This window comes from Rana temporaria, chromosome 2 (genome assembly GCF_905171775.1).
Source record: "Rana temporaria chromosome 2, aRanTem1.1, whole genome shotgun sequence".
In the NCBI taxonomy this organism is placed as follows: Eukaryota; Metazoa; Chordata; class Amphibia; order Anura; family Ranidae; genus Rana; species Rana temporaria.
In genome coordinates this window covers 392,984,698-393,009,661 of record NC_053490.1, presented here as the reverse complement: position 1 = coordinate 393,009,661, position 24,964 = coordinate 392,984,698, and the positions used below count along the sequence as shown (strand labels likewise).

Sequence of the window (24,964 nt, the reverse complement as noted above, 5' to 3'; positions counted from 1 at the left end):
TAAAATTAATAATGATAAAGTAGTACAACTCAGTATACATTTATGGCAACCCTCTGTTCCATGGTGATGTGACACCCATGCACATGCGTGAGACTGACATCAACAGCCCGGCCATTCTGCCATTCTGGGGTTGCATTTATTGTTTTATTCAGCAGTCCTGAGGGTTGTCAGGACCTCTGCAGGGGGTTTTGGGACCTCAGCGGTCTCTGGGGCTTGAGGGGGAATGCTAGCTGCAGTTTCTTTTGCCTAGGATGTGATGTGCCGGTATTGGTAGTTCCACTCAGCCTGGTTGCTCACAGCTCCTTGTTTCCTCGGTACTAGTCGTTCATGGTCATGAGTGTGTCGAGGGCTCACACAGTTTACTACCATTCACCCCTACTTTGGGGGGAGGCATCCTACATCCCGCTGATGTAGGGCTGGTATTCAGGTAGGCCCATTTCTCATCGGTTTTCATTGGGTGCATTTTATTTGTGTTTCGTCACTTGGGTATCATGCAGTCACGGCACGTACATCAGTAGCCATTTCCATCCTCCTATGCATTTTTATGTCTCATCATACCTTTTTGTTCGGTCATTTCATTACTTATACATGGATAAAGTTAGCTAGTACTCACATCTTAAAGCGGTTGTAAACCTAAAATTGCAACTTTCTATTTCTAGAGGCATTCCAATAGCCCCAATTCGTCTCTGTCTTTTTTTTTCCCCTACCTGCTTCCTTCTCCTGATATCGCCGATATCCCGAATGGTGACATCACTCCGCGCATGCGCCGTTCGTTCGTTAATCCGGCCAGCCGAGACCCTGCTGGTCACTAGCTCTGTTTATGTCGGGGCTGCGTCATTTCCTGCTGTTGACGTCAGCCCCGACATTGCGCGATATTTTTCATTGATATTTCCTCCCTCCCCCTCCCCAAGAGGCTCATGGATGTTTACGCTGTGTGGGTGGGTGTACGCTGTGCAGACCTTCTCTTCGTTTCCATAGTAACCGGAAACGAAGAGGAGGCTTGAATATTTGACGTAGTGCGCACGCGCGGGATTACAGCAATCGTCAACTGTGGGCGGAAGTTTTTACAGCAGCAGACGCGGAAGACCAAAAGAAGAATGGCGCTGGCATAGTACAAGGAAGCCCAAGGACAAAGGTAACGATTAAACCGCAATTATAATAATTGCATTGATTACAGAACGATCGGTGGACGCAGCGGGACACTGTCTTTAGAAAACTGTTAATACTGAAGATAGTAGATGGGGGTTTACAACCGCTTTAAGATCTGTCACGTCTACAGATCCATACGGGCTGAGTTCTTGTTTTTAAATGATTGTTGGACCACAAACGTATCGCCTGTATTCCATACGTCAAACGATGCACGTTCATTTCATTACACCGGTATGTCTGCCCACCATGGTCTGTGGGTACCTTAGCCCTTAGTGTTCATTTTTAATTACCTGTCTTGGCACTGCAGGTTACTCATGCTTACTTACTGCAAACACTAGGGTGGTGGTTGCCACAGCAAAATTGATTTTTATCTGCCAACCCCATCAAGTTATATATGTCAGATGTCCAGCACTACAGGTTCCTGCAGACTCCTGACAGTCTGTCCATTTTTTGCGGCTTACCCTCTCAAAGCCATATTGAGAGGTATTTAGAGAACTCTGGGACAATCACATCTGTCATGTCTACCAGGTACCGGACAGATTTTCTGTGGTATTTCAAAATGTATTGTCTCCTCCCCCTTTTTGGTGCAGGTCCCAGTTTAGTGCTCAAGGCAGCCATCTACTTGAGTGTCTTTGGGCTTCCTCAGACCCAGGGAAGTGTCCCAGGCTGGCACCTATTCTGCTCAAAGGCAGTGTCACCAGGTTCCCTTATCACTACGCTTTACAACTTCCCAATAACAAGAATAGGCAGGGAGGCCAGGGGTTCATGGCAAATGTTATAGAACCAACAGTAACTGGTGTCTCATAGAAGTGTTTGACTTTCTCTGCAATCATTTCACAGTGGCTGCTCTGGACATCCTTTTCTCCCTTTTCCATACTTATCCTCTCACGAAAGAGCAGTTTCATTCCTCATGTCAGGATTTGACTCGGTAATTAGGCTTAAATCCAAAAAAATGTTCTTGACATTCATTTAGTATGGGGGTAGCATCCGCAGCTTCCAAACAGGGGGTCCCTTCTCATATCATCAAGTCCATGGGGCGCTGGAGTTCCTCTTGTCATAGCAGATACATACTGGAACCCCATACGGAAGGCATTCGGGTATTTGCTACTTTACGGGACTGATTGTTGTTACCTGTTGGTTATTAAGCATTTTATAATCACACCTACCTCCATGTTTTTGCCCTCTTTTAGGCATACTACTGACCAGGGCCTACAGCACTATTAAGACATATCTTTCAGGAATCCAACACTTTTGTCCTTGCGGGACCCCGATAGGCCATCCATTTTTGCAGCACATTCCATCAAGGCCATTCTTAAGGGGATTCAGAAGAGTACCTACCATGGTTTGCAGACTTCTCACCACTAGGGATGAGCTTCGAGTTCGAGTCGAACTCATGTTCGACTCGAACATTGCCTGTTCGCCTGTTTGGCGAACAACGAACAATTAGGGGTGTCCGCGGCAAATTCGAAAAGCCGCGGAACACCCTGTTAAAGTCTATGGGAGAAATCTAAAGTGTTAATTTTAAAGGCTAATATGCAATTTATTGTCCTAAAAATTGTTTGGGGACCTGGGTCCTGTCGCAGGAAACATGTATCAATGCAAAAAAAAGTTTTAAAAACGGCCGTTTATTCAGGAGCAGTGAATTTAATAATGCTAAAAGTGAAACAATAAAAGTGTAATATTACTTTAAATTTTGTACCTAGGGGGGGTGTAAAGTCAGCATGTGAAAAGGCGCATGTTTCCCTACATAGAACTAACCCTGCACAAAGTGTCATTTCTGAAAGAAAAAAAGCCATTTAAAACCGGCTTTGCTGCTCCAATGAATTGTCGGCTCTTTCAATTACAGAGATGATTCATTCATAAAGGAAAAAAAAATGTGTGGGGGTCCCCCAAATTAAATTACCAGGCCCTTCAGGTCTGGAATGGATATTAAGGGGAACCCCGCCGTAAAAAAAAAAAAAAAAATTACGTAGGGTTCCCTGCAAATATCCATACCAGGCCCTTCAGGTCTGGTGTGGATTTTAAGGGGAACTCCACCCCAAATAAAAAAAAAAATGGCGTGGAGTCCCCCTAAAAATCCACACCAGACCCTTATCCGAGCACGTTAACCTGGCCGGCCGCAGAAAAGAGGGGGGGGACAGAGTGCGGCCCCCCCTCTCCTGAACCGCACCAGGCCACATGCCCTCAACATGGGGAGGATGTGTAAATAGGAAGTGTAAATAGTTTAAAAAAAACACACAGACACCGTAGAAAAAAATCCTTTATTAATAAAAAAAAAAAAAAAAAAAATCCAGCGATGTGAATCCACTGTCTCCTATCCAGCGATGGATGATCTCTCCAGCGACGGATGATCAGCGGTCCGGTCCAGCGATGCAGAAGATCCATCCATCCAGAGCGCAGCAGGGGAGCTCCACTCTCCGCTGGACACAGCCCAGCGGAATGACGCGCTGGAGCTGTGACATTACTTATATAGGGGAAGCACCGGCCACCCGTCACGTGACCCCGCCCCCTCTGACGCACCCTCGTACGTCACTGGGAAAGCCCTGTCTTTCAGGGTCTTTCCCAGTGACGTACGAGGGTGCGTCAGAGGGGGCGGAGTCACGTGACGGGTGGCCGGCGCTTCCCCTATATAAGTAATGTCACAGCTCCAGCGCGTCATTCCGCTGGGCTGTGTCCAGCGGAGAGTCGAGCCCCCCTGCTGCGCTCTGGACGGATGGATCTTCTGCATCATTTCCGGTTGCATATGGACACTTGCAAGACGCAGCAGACAGGAGCTGGTACTGACAGCAATGCCTGGTACCCAGTCACAGTCTTAGACCAACTCATGGTGGTAACAGCGTATAAACCCAGGGATAGTCCACTATGGCCTTTTCCTTAGTGCTCCCCTCTCCACAGAACAGTTCATGAAACATTGCTGCACCCTGCTGTCAAACCTAGGTTTGGACCCCAATGCTTATTGAGGCCATTACCCTATTTTAGGATAGGTGCGGTTTCCGCTGCCTCTCGCCAAGGAGTCTCTGTTCATGTTATTAACAAGTTAGGCAGGTGGAATTCAGTATGCTTCTCCAGAGGTATCCACATGTTGAGATGTCACGGGCATTCATGCATTTGGCTGATTAATGTTACATACAGTTACTTTCAATAAATCTGTTTGCTAGCTCATCCTACTGTCTTTATTTTTGCCCCATTTAGGCATACTGACCATGTGACTATGGCACACCCCAGGTCACTTTTCCAGTTTTCCCTTCATACCTTTGCCAATACGGTCTACTATAGACTCCAAGTACAAATGGGAAGGCTAGCTGCAGGTCAGCCTGGATTTGTAGGAGGAGTTGGACTGTATTTAAGCCCACCCTCTATTCTCCTTTTCCTGTCGACGTTTCTCTCATGTCCCAGCCGCCCCTTCCCTTTTCTTTCTATTTTCTTCTCTTTTACTTATACTTTGATATGCCACCTTTAGGCATACTTACCACATAATTACGGCACACCCCAGGCCACTTTTCCAGTTTTCCCTTCATACCTTTCATAATATGGTCTACTAGAGACTCTGGGCCAGATTCACAGAAGAGATACGATGGCGTATCTCCTTATACGCCGTCGTATCTCTGTGATCCGCCTGTCCTAACTATGCGACTATGCGACTGATTCATAGAATCAGTTAACATAGATAGCCATAAGATCCGACAGGTGTAATTGACTTACACCGTCGAATCTTAGGATGCAATTCAATGCCGGCCGCTAGGTGGCGATTCCATAGCGGTCGGCGTAGATAATGCAAATGACTAGTTACGGCGATCCACAAAGATCCGCGCGTTCTTCGCAATCCCGTACGTCGTCGCTAGTCATTTTTACCCGTCGCAAAGTTACACCTGCTTTAACATGGCTTATCTTTAGATCAGCCATGTTAAAGTATGGCCGTCGTTCCCGCGTCGAATTTCGAAATTTTTTTTTCTTTGCGTAAGACGTCCGGGAATACGAAACGCCGTAACGCACGTCGCATTTAAAAAAAAACGTTGGGGGCGCCGTAATTTTGCGCAATGCACGTCGGGAAATTTCCTAACGGAGCATGCGCAGACCGTTTGGCGCGAGAACGCGCCTAATTTAAATGGTGCCCGCCCCACTTGAATTAGGCGGGCTTGCGCCGAGCGCATTTTCGTTACACCGCCGCAAGTTTACAGGTAAGAGCTTTGTGAATCAGGCACTTACGCTGTAAACCTGCGGGGGTGTAACCTAAATGGGATACGTTACGCTGCCACGGTGTAACGTAATTGTCTGTGAATCTGGCCCTCTGAGTACAAATTGAAAAGGTAGATAAGACTAACTGTACATTTAAATGACACAAAAGAGCAATAATGAAACCCTAAGTAACATTTACATTCTTGATTATAAAATGTAAATTTTATTTCCAATACGCATGTCAGTTATTGATATATTGTGGTAGCAGTATCACCACTTAGGCTTTGAGGAAGGGGGTACGCCCCGGAAAAGCGTCAGCCATCTATTTGTCTGTGGTTCCACTGGCAGGTGCCGTAAAGGTCCAGTTCCTAGCTGTCTGAAAAGCGCTTACTTAAGCTTTCTTTGTGAGTAAGACCATTGTTTTTATTCTGTTTTTAATAAAATGTAAGTGGTAATGCACTAGGTCGGAAGGCCCTCCCTTCTTTTCTTTTTCTCTAGCTATGTGAACACCCTTTGTTCTGAGGAGGGCTGCAAGATTTTAGACTTTGCCGTGAGACTATACTACACCACCCGGGTTTGGCGAAACATCAGAGCGCAGGAGAATTTTGTTTTATAGTTATTGATATATAGCAGCGGTCTCCAAACTGTGGCCCAAGGGCCGAATGTGGCCCTTGACGCACTATTTCTTTCATTGATTTAAGGAATTATTTCCTCCTACTGACAGCAATGATAAGGCACCATTTTTTCATAAGACATCAACAGTAGGGCAAAAAACCTCTCATTGACGACAACAGTGAGGCCCTATTCCTTCCACTGACACCAACGACGGGGCACTATTACTATTCCTGCCATTGACACCAAAGATGGGGCACTATTTCTCTGACTGACACCAATGATGGGGCATTATTCCTCCTACTCACATCATGATTGGGCACTTTTTTCTTCCATTGACATCAACAATTGGCCACTATTCTTTCCACTGATGCCAACAATGGGGCACTATTCCTTCCACTGATGCCAGCAATAGAGCACCATTTCTCACACTAATACCAATGATGAGACACTATTCCTGCCACTGACACCAATGATGGGGCACTATTCCTTCAACTGATACCAATGATGGGGCACTATTCCTCCTCTTGCTGACCACAGATGCTATGTAATTTTTTACTCCCACTGACCGCCAAACCCAAGGCATTTTCTACTCCCTCTGGCCCTGCTATAGTCTGAAGGACAGTAAACTGTCCCTCTGATATATAGGAACAAATAAGTCAAATAAGTTTAAGCAATAGGAAAAGTATATAATACAGTACAATATATATCACAGTTGCTTGAACACCAATTGTACTGGACAATTATCGTATTCAAACCTGTAAACAAATGTGTGATTTTTTTTTTTTTGTCATAAAGTAATAACACCACTATTATAATGTCCATAGGCAACAAATGTACGTGTGAAATACTTGAGATGAAAACAGAATGGCACAGAGATGTTTTTTAAATAATCAAAAAATTGCTAATGACACCTATTCAGACTGACCTAGTACATACAGTACACTACATTTAACATGGTGAGATGTAGACGGGGAAGACAGTTAAACTGTAACCTCGGTGGATCACGGCAATACCTGACGTAAGATTTTTTATGCAATTAGATGGGGAAAAAAAGTCTACTGGCTAGCCTGGTTATAGGAGCAAGGATGAAAGGGGAAGGGCTATGTTGGGAAGGGTAGGTGGCAGATGGAGGTAGCCCTGAATTTCCACAATTGGGTAGGGGAGAGGGAGTTCTGGGAAAAAGGGAGGTTAATTTAGATCAGAGTAGATAAAAGGAAAGAGATGACGGGGAAAGCTTTTAGGGCACTTTCCAAAAGGTAGCAGAATTTTTATGCAAAGCACTTATAGCACTACCCCCGTAGGAGCTGCTGGTTTAGATTTTGGGTTTTGCACGTTACCTCTAAGTTCGTTGTCTAGGGAAGGAAGTCTATAGAAAATTGCAATGTCCACAGAAGATGTAAAGCCTTTAACTGTAGGCTTTATTTTCGCTGCATAAAGGAAGGAAGTAGAGAGTATAGAGAGAGGGGGGAAGGTTCAGGTACTCAGTACATAATGCACAAAAAGTATTCAAAGTTCCAGTATTCACCACTCACTCCTGAGTGGGTATTGCTCACCCCTCTCACATGGCCTAGCAGCCGGAATGATGCCCGGACAGTATAGAAACAGTCTCTGCCACAGAGCGCATGAGAACACAGGATGGATAGTCAGGAATCCTCTGCCACAGGATTTAAAGTCCCGAACTTCCTGCCTTACAGCCAAAGAGCCTTTAAGCCAATCCGGCGGACTGTAAGACAATTTGCTTAGTGGATCCCTTTTCCTTAACGAGGTTTCCAGGCCTGTCCCGAGACATCAGCTTGCCTTGCTTGTCTCCTGAAGGGCAGGTCTTCCCCCGGTTTCCTTCGCTAAGCAGCTTCCTCCACTTGGACGGACAGCTTGGGATCCCCTGTAGAACCATAGGCCTCAGCCAGCATAGCTGGGCCTACTCGACAGGAACACAACGTGGTCCAGAGACTGGAATCACACACACTCACCTCACGCCAGGACCACAAGGCGAAGGACCCCGAAAAACGGCGTCTGCCCCTTAAGTACCCCCTGCCAGCATGCACAGCGGGGCATCACTCCCACTGGGCTGCTGCGGAGAGGGATCACCTAATACACTATGGTCTGCTCGAGTTCCAACATGGGCTGGAAATGATAACACCACCACAGGCAACAAGGGAGAACTTCTATTGAGCACAACCATAGCCAGAACAGAGGCTAATTTAAATAGAATTAACAGAGTCTGAGCCCAACTATCGGCTCAGACACCCCTAAATTTACAATAGTGTGCTGCACTTTCTAAAAGCGCACCAAAACTCCTGCATTCAGGAGTTTTGGTGCACTTTCAGAAAGTGCACCAAACCTGCAGGATATAATAGAAGTCTATGGCTAAGTGCAGCAAACCCACAGAAAAGCTGCAGTTACACAGCACTGCACCCACGGTGTGGGTAAACTGCAGTGCATTCGTGTAAAAGCAGCCATATACTATTATGCCCAGTGTATTGCTTCACACTGACCTGAAGATCTCTTTTTTCCTGCTACTGGCACCACTCTGGAGACCGCTAGCTGAGGTGGAGAGCAATTGCACTACAGAGGAGGCATCAGCTTATGTGGCTCATGCTCCATACTATATCTCCAGCTTTACAAGTAGTCCCTTGGCACTGTTTGGTGCTCTGGAATGGCTGTTTAGCAAGCCCAGAACATGATCTACCAGTCACCAGTCCGCGATATACTGGTTGCTGACCCCCCCCCCCCCCCCGACATAGAGTGTGTATAACATAGAGAGTATTGGTTCTATAGTCCTCAGGGAACAATGTATTTGATAACAGTCGGATCAGGCAGACAGCACAGGAAATTATCGGCTCCCAAGATTTCCAGCAAGGGCAACAGTAGAGTTAGGCTGAACACTCCCTGGTTCGGTTTGCACCAGAACTCTCAAATATCGTAAAAGTTCAGACCTGAACCGGAAACTCTAGTAAATTCTATGGGACCCGAACTTGAAAAATCAAAAGTGCCCATTTTGAAGGCTTATATGCACGTTATTGGCCATAAAAAGGGTATGGGGGCCCAGGTACCACCCTGGGGGACATGTATCAATGTAAAAAAAAAAAATAAGATTTTAATCAATGATTTTAATGATGATTAAAGTGAAACAAAAAAGATGAAAAATTCCTTTAAATATGCCTGGGGGATCCCCTTAGTCTGCATGTAAAGTGGTGCATCTGTACCGTGTATAAAACCCGCTGCAGAAAAACTGATATTTAAAAAGAAAAAAATGACATTTAAATTTCCGGCAATACAATACCATTGTCGGTAATACAAAAATGTTTTAAAAAAAAAAAAAAACAGCATGAGGGTCCCAGACAATCCATACCGGGCCCTTCACTAAGCATGCAGCCTAGCAGATCAGAAGAGGGGGGGAGCGCCCATCCCCCCTGAACATACCAGGCCATATGCCCTCAACATTGGGGGGTGCTTTGGGGCAAGGGGGTTTCCCCCCCCCCCCAAAGCACCTTGTCCCATGTTGATGAGGACAAGGGCCTCTTCCCAACAACCCTGGGCGGTGGTTTCAGTTTCCGATAAGCCCCTTTTAACAAGGGGGCCCCCAGATCCCGCCCCCCTGTGAAAGAGTATGGGGTACATTCTACCCTTACTCATTCACCAAAAGAAGTGTCAATAATGAATGAGGCAAGAAGGCAGTTAACAATTCCTTTATTAAAAAAAATAAAAAAACAATGTCCCCTGATGAAGATCCATCATCAACCATGACGCTGCTGTGCTGCTGGACCCTAAAGAAGAGAAAAAAATAACGCTCCGCCCACAATGAAGGCTAACTGCCAAATGCCTGCTCCCACAGTTCTTAAATGGTTAAGGAGCAGGTCCACCTGGTGACGTCACCTGGTGGCACCGCCCCCTTGTGATGTCTCCGACTGGTGCATGCTAAGTTAAGGATGTCACCAGGGTGGCGGTGCCACCAGGTGACGTCGCCAGATGTCCCCTTACCAGAAATGTAACAAAGTGGGGCAGGCATTCGGCGGTTAACCTTTGTTGCGGATGGAACTTTTTTTTTTCTTTTTAAGGGTCCAGCGGTGCAACGGGCTTGGATCCACACCAGGGGACATTGTTTTTTGTTTTTTTAATAGAGGAATTGTCAAAAACTGCCTCCTGTCTATTTATATTTTACACTTTTTTGGTAAATTAGTAGGGGTACTCATTCAGTCCCAGTCATATCCAATATCTCATGGGTAGACTATCCCTTACTCATCCAATACTTTGATTGGGGGCTGCATCTGAGACTCGAAGGAGAGCAGAGACTCTCTAGGTGGAATTTTCTACTTGCTCTGGACTTCCTGAGATCTCTTTTCAGTCCAGCTTGGATAAAGACTGAGCTATGAAGACATGTACTCTAAAGCTATCTCTTCAGCCGGGAAGTTTGCCAGGGACAAAGCTTTGGGCTAGAAAGCATCCTTTGGTGACTTATCTCTCCAGGTGGGATAACCTCCAGTCCAGTTGGGGTAAGGATTAAGTCATCATGTCATTCTCTATAAGGGCTACATCCTCAGTAGGAAGTTTGCCAGAATCAGGACCTTAAGGACCCTTTGGCAGTTTGCTGCTCAAGGTGGGATCTCTTTCAGTCCAGTTTTGAGTAAAGGTTTGGTCATGAAGGCAGCCTCTCAAAGGATCTGGGCCTATTTGCCATGAGGAATCCTTGTTGGCATTCTTCCTAGTATGGGTAGTGTTTATATTCATACTGGGTTGCAATCTGAGGTGGCTTTGGCATCCTATGAAAACAAAAGGATAACTGGTTCCATGCCATGGATATTGGGATACTTTGAGCATTCTCTCAAGCTATAGTTTTGCTTAGAGTTTTAGGACATAGATCTCTCTCTAACAGAACCAGCGGGTCGGAGATATCATCCACAATCATTGCTGGATTGGTCATTCCAGATAGCCAATAGGCTTAAAGGGCTTAGGGATTGATTCCTATGGAAGCAGTGACAACATAATCAACCAGGAGTGTGTGGGCTTTGTGGCCTCCCTGTGAAAGGACACAAGGAATATTTGTAGAGGGATGGCCTGTCTTCTATTAAAGTGTAAGTCCACCCTAAAACTAAAATCTCTGCATCTACAGATATCCACGATCTAACACAAACTATCTAGCCCTGTAAAGAAGAAATCAGCCTACATATCTTTTTTGAAGCTGATCCGGTCTGGTCTCCAGTGGCGGAAGCTCTGCAGAGGACACGGCTGACAATGGCTGTGAAATGAATGGGAAGAGACGTCACCCATAGAGTTACTATGGGGCTTATATTGTCGGCTGTGTCCTCTGCACCCAACTCCACAGAGAAACGGCAAATGAGAGCTCAGCGTGGGATCGGGTTGGATCACCTTTAAAAAAGGTATGTATGCTGATTTCTTCTTTACAGGGCTAGGTAGGTTAGTGTTGGATTGTGGATGTCTGTATATGCAGGGATTTTAGTGTTAGGGTGGACTTATACTTTAACCACTTGCTTACTGGGCACATAAACCCCCTTCGTGCCCAGGCGAAATTTCAGCTTCCGGCACTGCGTCGCTTTAACTGACATTTGCGCGGTCGTGCGACGTGGCTCCCAAACAAAATTGACGTCCTTTTTTCCCCACAAATAGAGCTTTTTTTTGGTGGTATTTGATCACCTCTGCGGTTTTTATTTTTTGCGCTATAAACAAAAAAAGAGCGACAATTTAAAAAAATATATATATTTTTTTTACTTGTTGCTATAATAAATATCCCAATTTTTTTTAAAAAAAAACTATTTTTTTTCTCAGTTAAGGCCAATACGTATTTTTCGACGTATTTTTGTAAAAAAAAAAAAAAAAACGCAATAAGTGACTGGTTTGCGCAAAAGTTATAGCGCCTACAAAATGGGGGATAGATTTATGATTTTTTTTTTTTTACTTGTAATGGCGGCGTTTTGCGATTTTTTTTGTCAGGGCTGCGATATTGCGGCGGACGTATCGGACACTTTTGACACAATTTTGGGACCATTCACATTTATACAGCGATTAGTGCTATAAAAATGCACTAATTACTGTATAAATGTGACTGGCAGTGAAGGGGTTAACACTAGGGGGTGAGGAAGGGGTTAAATGTATTCCCTCATTGTGTTCTTACTGTGTGGGGGGAGGGGACTCACTGGGGGAGGTGACCGATGCTGTGTCCCTATGAAAAGGGACACAGATCGGTCTCCTCTCTCCCTGACAGCACGTGGAGCTCTGTGTTTACACACAGAGCTCCGCGTCTCTGCTGTGTCACCGACGATCGCGTGTGTCTGGCGGACATCGAGGCCGCCAGGCACTCGCATCGGCTCCCGAACGATGCGCCGGGCACGTTGTTTCCCCGCTGCGCGCCCCCAGCGGCGCGCACGGGGAACAACAACAACAGGACGTCCAGGGAGATCCACCCGGCACTTGAGAGCCGCGCTGTGGACGTCTTTCGACCATAGCGCGGATCTCAAGTGGTTAAGGCTGTTCTGGCACATAATGGTGTGTAGCTAGCTTCCTTACTGTTAGTATCTATCCATAAAGCTTCTGTTGGCCAAGTGCTACGTTATAAACCTTACCTTTTTTGGCATCCCACCCTTGTTTCTTGGGCTAGTTAGTTCCCAAACGTATGCTGCCATGGAGCCTGTCAGAAAAACTTAGAAAATCCTAACAAATACATACTGTAAATTTCCTTTCCTGATGGACTCGCCATGAGTAGGCTAGTTAAGGAATGCGGGCTACCCAAACGTATGCTGCCATGAAGCCTATCAGGAAAGGAAAATTATGGTAAGTATTCGATCGGAAATTTTCAGTTATTTTGGTATAGTAAACATCAGAGAAACTTTATATACAACATATATATAGTATAGTATATAATATAGATTCCTATATACAGTATACAATTCATGTCAGATAGCGCTTGCTTTACCATAAACTTACAATAGCCAAACAATTACAACATACTACAAATGCCACTAAAGTGATCATGGTGATGCTATTAGTGCAAATATGAAAAAAAAATTAATAACACGTATTTATCGGCGTATAAAACGCACCCTAACTTTAAGGGAAGTTTCAGGAAAAAAACTTTCCACAGCCCCCTGCGTATAACACGCAGGCACAGTTTACCCTCTATTTTCAGGGTAAAAAAGTCAGTGTTATACGCCAATAAATACAGTATATATAATTAAAGTGACTTAGTGCAATCTTGAGTGCTCCGTGCCTTGTTCCCAGGGTTCCCCCTGTGTGTTTCATTATGTGTGTTAGCGTCTTCCCACCACACGCACCAGATGTCAGTGACTTCCTGGTCATATAGCAAGGAAAGTCAGCAAAGCTTGTAGGTCATAAGGGGGACCTGGCTCACATTTGCTGGTGTCTTGTTTCCACAAATGTTGTGTTCCTCCCTGTCGTAGTCCAAGGAGTTCTCCCACACAGTTATATGGCAGATGAGAAATAAGTGGAGATAGCGTAAAATCCTTAGGTTTATTGTTGTAAAATAAATAATCTGCGTTTGACAACGTCGCCTGTTGATAACAAAAATTGGATATTATTAGTTTATGGTATAGCAAGCACTATTTGACTTTCACTGTTTATTGGTTTACCTCTGTTGACACAACATACAGCAGCTGTATAAAATATCATTATTTCGATTTTTTTTTTCCTGGGCATGGGTATGTCTTAAAGTGGTTGTAAAGGCAGAAGGTTTTTTTATCTTAATGCATTCTATGCATTAAGATAAAAAGCCTTCTGTGTGCAGCAGCCCCCCTCAGCTCCCCTAACACTTACCTGAGGTCCCTCCCTGTCCACCGATGACCATGAGCGTCTCAGCCATCCGAGATTCCCCCACCTGATTGGTTGAGACACAGCAGCGGCACCATTGGATGCCGCTGCTGTCAATCAAAGGCAGCAAGCCAATCAAGGGAGAGAGGGGGCAGAGTCCGGTTGGGGCTCCGTGTCTGAATGGACACAGGGAGCTGTGACGCGGCCTGGGTACCCCCATAGCAAGCTGCTTGCTGTGGGGGCACCCAACAGGAGGGAGGGGCCAGGAGCACAGAAGAAGGACCCGAGAACAGGAGGATCCAGGCTGTTCTGTGTAAATCCACTGCAATAGAGCTTATTTTTATAGGAAAAAAACAAGACTTTAGTATCACTTTAATCTATATACAGTTATATGCAGTTATGTTTATGTGTGCATATGTATAAAAGTTTCCTGGCTGTGAATGTGTGAAAATGCTACTTCCTCAGTTTCTAAAAATATTAAGCATAGTTTGTAGCAATGTGATCCTGTTACTTCTCTTCAATTTAGTTTCTCATTGCGGGCCTGATAATTTTTTTATTTTTTAATACAACAGGCTAGGCTGGCTGCAAGCTTTGAAAATGGTTTGAAACTGCCATTATTGTAATTATTTTTGTATCTGTGAAAAGTGTGGCATGCATTTGTATTCAGCCCCCCTGAGTCAATACTTTGTAGAACCACCTTTCGCTGCAATTACAGCTGCAAGTCTTTTTGAGTATGTCTCTACATCTATAGAGTGAAATTTTTGGCCATCATTCTTCTTTGCAAAAATAGCTCAAGCTCTGTCAAATTGGATGGAGAGTGTGTGCAAACAGGAATTTTCAAGTCTTGCCACAGATTCTCAATTGGATTTAGGTCTGGACTTTGACTGGGCCATTTTAACAAATGAATATGCTTTTATTTAAACCATTCCATTGTAGCTCTGGCTGTATGTTTAGGGTTGTTGTCTTGCTGGAAGGTGAACCTCCACCCCAGTCTCAAATTCCATTTTGTTCTCATCTGACCAGAGCACCTTCTTTCACATATGTACTGTGTCCCCCACATTGCTTCTTGCAAACCGCAAACGGGCCTTTGTATGGATTTCTTTCAACAATGGCTTTCTTCCTGACATATTTGTGGCGTGCACGACTAATAGTTGTCCTGTGAACAGATTCTCCCACCTGAGATGTGAATCTCTGAAGCTCCTCCAGAGTTACCATGGGCCTCTTGGCTGCTTTTCTGATTAATGATCTTCTTGCCCGGGATGTCAGTTTAGGTGGACGGCCATGTCTTGGTAGGTTTGCAGTTGTGCCATACTCTTCCCATTTTCGGATGATAGATTGAACAGTGCTTTGTGAGATAACCTAACCCTGCTTTAAACTTTTCCACAACTTTATCCCTGACCTGTCTGGTGTGTTGCTTGGCCTTTATGATGCTGTTTGTTCGATCTTTTTCCATTATTGTAATTATTTTCTTATCTTTCCAATTGATACATCTGTGTAACTACCTGGTAGATTCGAAAAGCGCGAATCGTCTTTTACTAACACAAAATCAGCTAAAGCAGCCCCAAGGGTGGCGCCATTGGATTTGAACTTCCCCTTTATAGTGCCGTCGTACGTGGTTTACGTGACCACGTTCTGACACAATCGTTTTTTTAACTAATGGTGTGTAGGCACGACTGACCATTAGTCAGCTTCATCGGTTAACCAATGGAAAAATCCATCAGACCGTTCTCATCGGATGGACCGATCGTGTGTACAGGGCTATAGTGTAGCAATATGTTGCTAAATGTTGTACCTTCATTAATTGTAACCATATTGCTACACTTAGGCTCCATTCACACTAATGCGTTTTAGATGCATTTTGCAGAAATGCAGGGAATTTTTTTAACATGGTTTCCTATGGAACATGTTCACATCAATGCTTTTTTGTGCCTCTGCGTTTTTGGAAAGGGTTTGGGGACTTTTTTTTCTGCAAAAAGCAGCATTTTGCATGTAATTCAATGGACCCGCATGCAAAACGCAATACCGCGCGATTTGCAGCGATTTTGCCGCGATTTGCGTTTTTTTTATACCTGTTTATAGCTGGTTGTTAAAGGAAATGTAAAAAAAAAAAAAATTGCCGGCTAAAAAAAATAATAATAATAATAATAAAAAAAAAACGCAAATCGCTGTAAAATCGCGGTTTCAGGGACCACACCAACTGTGTGTAGCAACGATCTATCTCCATAACCATCTCTATCGTATTCATTTTTAGATCTGATTAGATAATGAAGTGATATCAAGTACATCTAAAAAAAAAATATTAATGGCTCTGCTATATGTGTAAATATTGTTACTGGTCAGACTTACTTCCTTCTGCTTACTTCTAGTCAAATTGTGTTGTGCAGCCAAATTGATCTTTTTATCACAGTTAAAGTGGAGGTTCACCCAAAAAATCAATTTTTAACACTAGATTGGGCCTAATTACGGGAAGCAGAATCAGGTGTTTTGTTTAAAATCAATGCAGTACTTACCGTTTTACAGATAGATGTTCTCCGCCGCTTCCGGGTATGGGCTGCGGGACTGGGCGTTCCTATTTGATTGACAGCCTTCCGACCGTTGCATACAGCGCGTCACCAGTTTCCAAAAGTAGCCGAACGTCGGTGCGCAGGCGCCGTATAGAGCCGCACCGACGTTCGGCAACTCGTGACGCGCTGTATGCGACCGTCGGAAGGCTGTCAATCAAATAGGAACGCCCAGTCCCGAAGACCATACCCGGAAGCGGCAGAGAACATCTATCTGTAAAACGGTAAGTACTGCATTGATTTTAAACAAAACACCCGATTCTGCTTCCCGTAATTAGGCCCAATCTAATGTTAAAAATAGATTTTCGGGTGAACGCCCGCTTTATTTTCCTTTGAAAGGGAACCTGTGTGTATGGGAACTGTTAGGGCCAGTTCACACAAGATGCACATGTGCATTTTTTCTGCACTAAAAATGCATGCACAGTGTTTTCCATGTATTCCAATGGCTCTAGTTGGCTCCAGTTCACACCATGCAGTCAGTTTCCGGTCAGTTTTCGGTGCAGAAGCCAACTAGAGCCATTGCAATACATGGAAAACATTGTGCAATCATTTTGTGCAGAAAAAAAGCACACGGAAATGAACGGAACTGCGTCTGGTGTGAACTGGCCCTAAACCTGTTTGCAATTTTCTCAGGATTATCTGTTTTCCATTTCAGAATACTCCAGACACCCTTGCTAAACCACCGGTGCCCCATCGGAAGAACTCTTCAAAAGGGAGTAAAACAGCTGGTGAGATATGTCAATTACTGAGGGGTAATGAGTACATACCCATGCCAAGAAGGAATACAGTAAAACAAAAAGGTGTGTTAATGTCTTTATAGTGACCCTTTTAATTACTCATGAATGGCAAAGCAAACAAGTTACCTAACGTTCTTCCTGCCCAGCAACATATACTAACATCTTGGCTGCCAGGATTGAAGAAAGAAAGCCTTGTGTAAGCTCCAAGATGACTTGTCAGAACTTACACAGGGCTAAAGCCTGCTGGCTTACACAGTGCTGGACCAGACACAAGGATTCAGCAGCCTACCTGGACATTTTTGAAGTCAGTGAGCTTCAGATTGGAAGTGGTGCAAAGGTTGGATCTAATAGCAGTGCTTGCTATGGGCCATGCTAAAAGTAGTAGGGCATATGAGGGCATTGATTATCTACATCTGACACATGTTTTAAAATGCACAAAAAATAGGTCAGCAGATTCCCAATTACCTCAGACATACAGTGTAGATGACAATTTTGAGGCCTTGTACGATTTAAAGTGGATGTACACCCAAACTTTTTTATATATATTTGTCTTTATTTCTTCCTTTTTTTTTGAAAAGGGCCCCCCCGCTTCTCAATTCGCAGCATCCCCCCCCCCCCCCGGTTCTCCGGTTCTCTGCTCCAGGGGGCCCATGCCTGAAGCTGTGTAAAAGGGGCCCCATAATTCCTGATGGCGGCCCTGACTATAAATTCCTAACCTGATAATTTTGGGGTGTGTAATAGTGGGAAAGATGTGTTCTGACTGTATGGCCGCTTTTGTGTGAAACATGGAAGTCAAAAGACTTCCTTCTTCCTCCACAATACTCAGCCAGCTTCGGCTTCTCTCTCTGATTCTCCACCTCTGAGATCTGAGATGGTGAATCAGAAAGTGAGAATTCTGTCACAGATCGCCAGTGAGGTGCCGAGATCGCACCTTCATAAACTGGCCGTTTCTGTGACAGTCAGTTACAGATTCTTACTGTGCTGAGATGATTAGTGGAGAACATGTTCTCCGCTGATTACCTCAGCTTCATAAACTGGTAATGACCTGAGATCAGCTGCGATACTCGGGATCTCCGCTGATCTCACATTCATAAAAGGACACCTAGAGGTATAGACAATAAAGTGATAAAGTGCTAGTGTATGTAACCCTACTACCACAAGCCTTACCAGCAACAGTAGGTGTTATGAAATATCAACTGAATGCATTAACCACTTAAGGACCGCCTAACGCCGATATACGTCGGAAGAATGGCACGGCTGGGCACAATCACGTACCTGTACGTGATTGTTAAATGCCCAGCCGTGGGTCGTGGGCACGCGCCCGCAACCCGGTCTGAAGCTCCGTGACCGCAGTAGCGGGATCATCGGACCGATCGCCGCCGGAGTCCCACGATCGGTCACAGGAGCTGAAGAACAGGGAGAGGTGTGTGTAAACACAGCTTCCCCATTCTTCACAGTTGCGCTGTCATTGATCGTCTGTTCCCTGATATAGGGAAACCCGATCAATGATTTTTATAGCACTTTTTTCTGTGAAAATGACAATGTTAGGCGAATCACTTGTATAAGACCACCCAGGTAGGTTGTTAGGTTCAAATGACGGAGATAGAGATTTCATCAGTCTACGGGCCCCGGAGACATCAATTGACACAAGAAAAACTAGCATGCGTTGTGTGCAAATGACATCTGTTTTACTTGAGTTAGCCCCTCATATATATACAGATTTAGAAGGACAAAGGAGGAGTTTCTCAAGGGCATAGTGTAAATACAATAATACATTCAGGTTAATCATTTCCTATTAGATAGTATCTGTTGTATAAGTTCAGTTAATATATGGATGTGACCTAAGATCTTAAACAAACATTAGCAGAGGTGAAATTCCATTCATACATATCTAGGTGAAAGGTATAACTTCATGTAAAGCTTTTTTAAACCTTTCCTTTAAATTATAACATGGCAACCTGAATATAAAATGGAGGCGATCATGCTATGTTCTTCACAAATCCTCTCTTTGAGACATAATATGTCTCACAATTATATAATCCTTCTTCTATCATAATACATACTCAGATAAATCCTATTCGCAGCCACAGGATCAGATGTTCGGGATGCCTTAACAATTATGCACATTATAAGCTTATAACAAGCATATAGGAACAAAACAAAAAGAATAATCATAATGATGGTTATGGCAGCACTTTTTAACCATGTCAGTATTCCTACTCCAGAATTTAGGTTTGCAAAAGGATCCCATGTCTTGGCAATATTTCTAGATGTCTAGCTTCATCTTGTAACTTGCTTACTTCTTTATAGATATATATATATATATCTCAACATTATCAGTACCCTATTGTGGGGTCACTACCATATCTTCTCTACCTAGTATGACACCAAAGGGTCCACAGTACTACTTCACATCTATGTGGAGCAAAGATCTTCTTAAGGTGTATGTGGATACATATCTTTACTCATTCATATCACCCATCTTGGCATCATATGAATCTGCTAATCTGACAATCTGATAACACTCTATCTCTAGATAACCATCTAAAACTTCAATAATAACATTTTATCTGTAAAACTTTCTGAGTTTTCATTTCTCTTGTGTCTGTCATGTGTATTATTCTGTTGTGGAGTGTTTAGAGGCTCCATAAATGCTCTTTATGTGTCCCAAATCTTCAGGATGATAAATACAGTTAGTTGTCAGCCAAATTGGCAGGAACACGATCAGGGCAGCCCAGAATAAGAGGCACAAGGCTTTCCCAGAAGTCGGTGGTGAAATAAGCAACGTCATCTTCTTCAGAGACTTTTTTCCACCTGCTTCACTCACTGTTCGAGGATTTGTATCACCTTCTTCACCTCCTTTATCCTTGGCTTGCTTCTTAGGTGTTTGGTTCACCTTCTTCACACGACTGGCATGGATCCAAGCCTGTTGTCCCTCTACCAGAATAGCTGTTCGGGTAACCGCGATCACTGTAGTCGGGGGTCCAAATGGATACTCTTCCTTCTTGGTACGCTTCAGTTGCTGGACCACTACGACATCTCCCACTTGAAAGGGATGAGTTGGTTTCTGTGAAGAAAAACGGAGAGGTGCGAGCAACATTCCTTTCAACTTGATCTAAAGTTTCAATAAGTTTTTTTTTTTACATATTCTTCCTGAATAAGATCTAGGTCCCCTCTTTCTAACATAAGTGGTTGTCTGGCCCATGGGGTGGGGAATGGTCTACCCATTAAGACTTCAAAAGGAGAGTATCCTGTCTTTTTAGAGGGTGTCATTCTTACCTCGGCTAGCACAGCTGGTAGGACCTTCTTCAATTTGCATACGTACCTCTAGTGACCTTCCTGATCCCATCTTCAAGGGTTCTGTTCATTCTTTCCACTATACCTGAGCTCTGGGGATGGTACGGAATATGAAACTTCCATTCTATTTTCAGTGTCTTTACTAGATCTTGACAAACTTTGGCCACAAATGCAGGGCCATTGTCTGAGTTGATCTGAAATGGGCATCCCCATCTGGGAATGATTTCCTGTGTGAGAATTCTTACTACTGTTTATGCATCTTCCTTTGTTGTTACAAACACTTCTATCCATCTTGAGAACATGTCCACTATTACTAGCAAATATTCCTGTCTTTTACCTAGTTTGGGCATGTGTGTAAAATCAATTTGTAAATGAGTGAATGGTGTGGATGGATATATCAGATGTTCATGTTTTGCCTTGTGAGGGTTCCTGGGATTATTCCGAATGCATATGATGCATCTGGAAACATATGCCTTAACGAGAGAGGGAAGACCTGGAATGTAAAAATCCCTATCCAAAAGTTCACATGTGACCTTCCAACCTCTGTGACCTATGCCATGGTATTGTGAAATAAAAATGGGTGCGCTGGCTACAGGGATACATGGTCTCCCCTCTTGGCAGACAAGGCCAGTTTCTGGGCTTGTCTGCACACCTATTTTGTTCCATTGCTGGATGTCTTGGTCTGTGGCATATGCTTGGAGGTCATGCAATGTTTGATCTAGTAGTGGGATTTCAGGTGAGAGCAATGGCATTTGGATGTCTGCTGGCTGTGTGGATGCTGCTTCTCTAGCTGCTTTGTCAGCCAAGGCATTGCCTTTGGCTATGTCATTTTGTTGCCCTGTATGTGCCCTACAGTGTAGTACAGCTATGGACCTTGGCAACTGTATGGCTTCTAATAGATTTGTGACAAGTGTGGAATGTGAAATTGATTTACCATCCGCTGCTATGTAGCCCCTCCTTTCCCATATGACCCCAAAATCGTGCGACACGCCATGTGCGTATTTTGAGTCAGTGTAAATGTTTACATCTTGCCCTTCAAAAAGCTGACAAGCTCTGGTAAGCGCAATTAGTTCAGCAGCCTGGGCTGACTGGAATGGGACTGGATTTGCTTCTAGGATTTTATCAGGTAATTGCCCAACAGCATACCCAGCATGGTATGTGTTGTCATTCGGCCTGGAACAGGAACCATCCACAAAGACATTCTGTGCATCTGGAAGAGCCACAGAAGACATGTCTGGCCTTGGGGATGTATTCTGATGTATGAGATCTATACATTTATGCTGTGGGACAACCTCATCCTGTTCTCCTTTTAACCCTAACAAAGCATTCAGAATTGGGGTGGGGCCAGAAGTAGGAGAGGTGTACTTTATTTCAAGCTGTGGGTTGGACAAAAGAATAACCTCATACCCACTCAGCCGTTGGGCTGACATATGTTGGGTATGGATATTCTTTAGTAAAATTGATACATTATGTGTAGTATGCAGGGTGGTGGGATGACCCAGAGTGAATGATGTAGCCATTTCCACCACCATCGCACAGGATGCTAGAGCTCTGAGACACGCCAGCATGCCCTGCACTGGCATAGGCACAACCCTTGGGGGAAAAAAACGCTAGGGCGCAGTTTGCCTCCCATGTTTTTGCGTCAGGACTCCTGTCATTGTTGTACAGTTGTCCCTAGCAAATAGGTGTAACCCTTTGCTATACTCAGAGGCCAAGACCAGGAGCTGTTATCATAGTTTTGAGGTATACAAAAGCATTATAAATGTCATACAATCTGGCATGTCAGTACCTGTGGTTTGTCTCAAAATGTTATCATAGTAGGAACAGTCAGGTATGCATTGGCGGCAGTCATCCCAATCATGCCAAGAAAGGACAGCATATCCTTCTTGGTCTGTGGGGGGGCTAGACCCACGGAGAGCCGCAGCTCGTGACTGACTTTCTTTTCACCTTTTGTGAGTACAAAACCAAAGTATACAACAGTTTCCTGACACCATTGAAGTTTATTTTTGGAAACTTTATGACCATTATCTGCCAACCAATGTAGCAGATCTAAACCATCCTCTTTGCAGGCTACCTGGCTTGGGTTACATATCAATCAACATATTGGAGTAGGACAGAACAATGGCAGGGAGTCCAGGACCGCAATGTGACCTGGGGCATAACTGAGTAGACTACAGGAGTCCACATAACCCTGGGACATTCTACACCATGTCATCTGGCAAAAAAATGTTTTTAAAAAACAGAAAGCAAGGGTTGGCTGTGTCTCCTCATCCACAAGGACGCTAAAAATACATTTGTTAAATAAAACATAGAAAAATACTCTGCATCGGGTGGTATGGAGATAAAAGAGTGATTGGCACATCATGCACTTTAGGTGCACACCAGGTTATTTACAGCTCGAAGGTCTTGAACAAATCTATAACTGCCACCCTGCCTGATAATGGGCACTCACTGCTTTCTCTCTTATTACATCAAAACATCCCACTGCTTCTTTCTGTATTAAAGTTTCCTGAAATTGGTCAATCATCTTTGTTGTCCATTCAGATATCATCTGTTTGACCAACAAGGCGAACTGGGGCCTTAGATTATTCATATAGGTTTGAATAAACAAAGCTCCCACATCAGCCGTTTTAGCTAATCCAGCTTCTGTTGTCCAATTGTCATGAAATCTTTTCCAGAACTCAACTACAGTTTCTTCTGACTTTTGTTTGCATGCTATGGCAGTAGGAAGGGAATTTTTATTTTTAAATACATTCATCATTTCAGCCTCTAATTCTGTCCACATGGTATTAATACCTGCTACTGTGTTTAACCCATATGCTCCCGCATTTCCAGTGTCAATAGTATTTATGTTTGGAACATTTGCCCAGCTCCAGGAACTGGTGTGTCCTATAATGCCATCAATAATAAGGCGCATGTCTTCCTGTGTGTAATTTTTACCCTTACATGCCTTTTTTAAGTAAGTTAAAGTACCTCCTGCAGAGGCGGTGGGTTTGGGGCAATGTTTCACTATCCGATCTATGTCCTCAATGTCAATTACTTTTTTTAAAATTTCATTTCCAATCGTCATGAAAGGCATTTGAAGGTTAGTGTTACTATATACCGTTCCACTCTTTGTTTTAGGGGGGCTAAGTGTTTTACTTGTTCCAGCGTCTCCCTGTTCTTCCTCCTGCTCTTGGCCAGGTGGTGAAACTACCCCTCCTATAGCTCCCTGATCTTCTTCTGGTTCAGCTACCTCGACTCTGACTTCCTGTCTGTGCCTCTGTAGGTGCTGTCTATCTTGTTGTGAAGTGTGGGGAAGAGTAGGGGGGGCAGCTGTTGTGGTTGTTGAGCAGGCGGGGCCTGCTGTTGTGGTTGTGGAGCAGGCGGGGCCTGCTGTTGTGGTTGTAGTGCTGGGGGGGCCTGCTGTTGTGGTTGTAGAGCTGGGGGGGCCTGCTGTTGTCTGATTGCATGATGTCCAGTCAGAAGATCAATATCTTCCTTTGTTAAACTCGGATAGATATGTACATATGAGGGTGGAGGGTGACTGACTATTGACAGGGGTGGGGCTCTTGGGTCAGGGACAACTCTCTTTTTATTAGCTTCTTCTCTATATTTCTGATCATAATCTTCCTTACTTAAACATTTGGTGGGCTTTTTCTGTTTTATATTTTCCCTTGGGAACCAATATGGGGCATATTTTAACCAATTCTCTGCTCCCTTTTCCATATAATCCATATCCCATTGAGGGTCCCCGGGGTACCAAGGGAAAGCTTTCTTATCTCCTAAACACAATCCTTTGACCATATCTATGTGGAATTCTGTATTGCTACCTTTTTGGGGGAACGGGTCTACACTGTGTAAGGCTGTGGTCCATCCCGCTTAATTTGAAACCCATGGGAATATAAGTTCATAATTAGTACCACAAATTCTAGCTACAAAATCTGTACACATTTCTCCTGGGTTGGGAGGAGGGGGAGGACCTTCTTTACCTTGTTTCTGACCCATATTGAAAGTGGGAGACGACTGACTTACCACACAGTCTTCTGATCCACACAACAAATGATACTTATACTTCTAATAATACTTATACTTCTATGCGATAGAAAGAAAAAGCAAAGGTTTTTAGGCTGTTGGAATCTCTTTCCTCATTAACCACTTACTTTTCCTTCCCTAAAGGAATATCTATGCAGTACTGCTTATCTTTTGTGGGTTTCCCAAAAACCCTTCTATGGGTTTACCCAAAACCCTTCTATGTGGGTTTACCAAAAACCCTTCTATTAACCTCCTGGCGTGGTTCTTATCCCCTACTAATTTTATGGTTCTAAAAAAGCTTTAATCAGAGCTGAGGCAAGAAGTATTCAGTCAATAAAGACAAAAAAAGACTCTTACCTCAGTTGATTTCAGCTTTTATCTCGGACGAATCCCCCATTGCTGTTAGGCGAATCACTTGTATAAGACCACCCAGGTAGGTTGTTAGGTTCAAATGACGGAGATAGAGATTTCATCAGTCTACGGGCCCCGGAGACATCAATTGACACAAGAAAAACTAGCATGCGTTGTGTGCAAATGACATCTGTTTTACTTGAGTTAGCCCCTCATATATATACAGATTTAGAAGGACAAAGGAGGAGTTTCTCAAGGGCATAGTGTAAATACAATAATACATTC

At 44.0% G+C, this 24,964-nt stretch overlaps 1 protein-coding gene across 2 annotated transcripts in view; it reads left to right on the top strand.

The window, feature by feature from the left end:
• The window catches only part of THEMIS2 (thymocyte selection associated family member 2), an 82,482-nt gene that overhangs the window by 32,311 nt on the left and 25,207 nt on the right, over positions 1-24,964 (top strand). Inside the window, exon 5 of one of the 2 annotated variants that reach the window (XM_040338046.1) lies at positions 16,936-17,008. In XM_040338046.1, the coding sequence (XP_040193980.1) occupies positions 16,936-17,008 (73 nt within the window). Of the gene's footprint in view, positions 1-16,935; positions 17,081-24,964 lie in introns of both variants that reach the window. The other variant, XM_040338045.1, reaches the window with a different exon arrangement.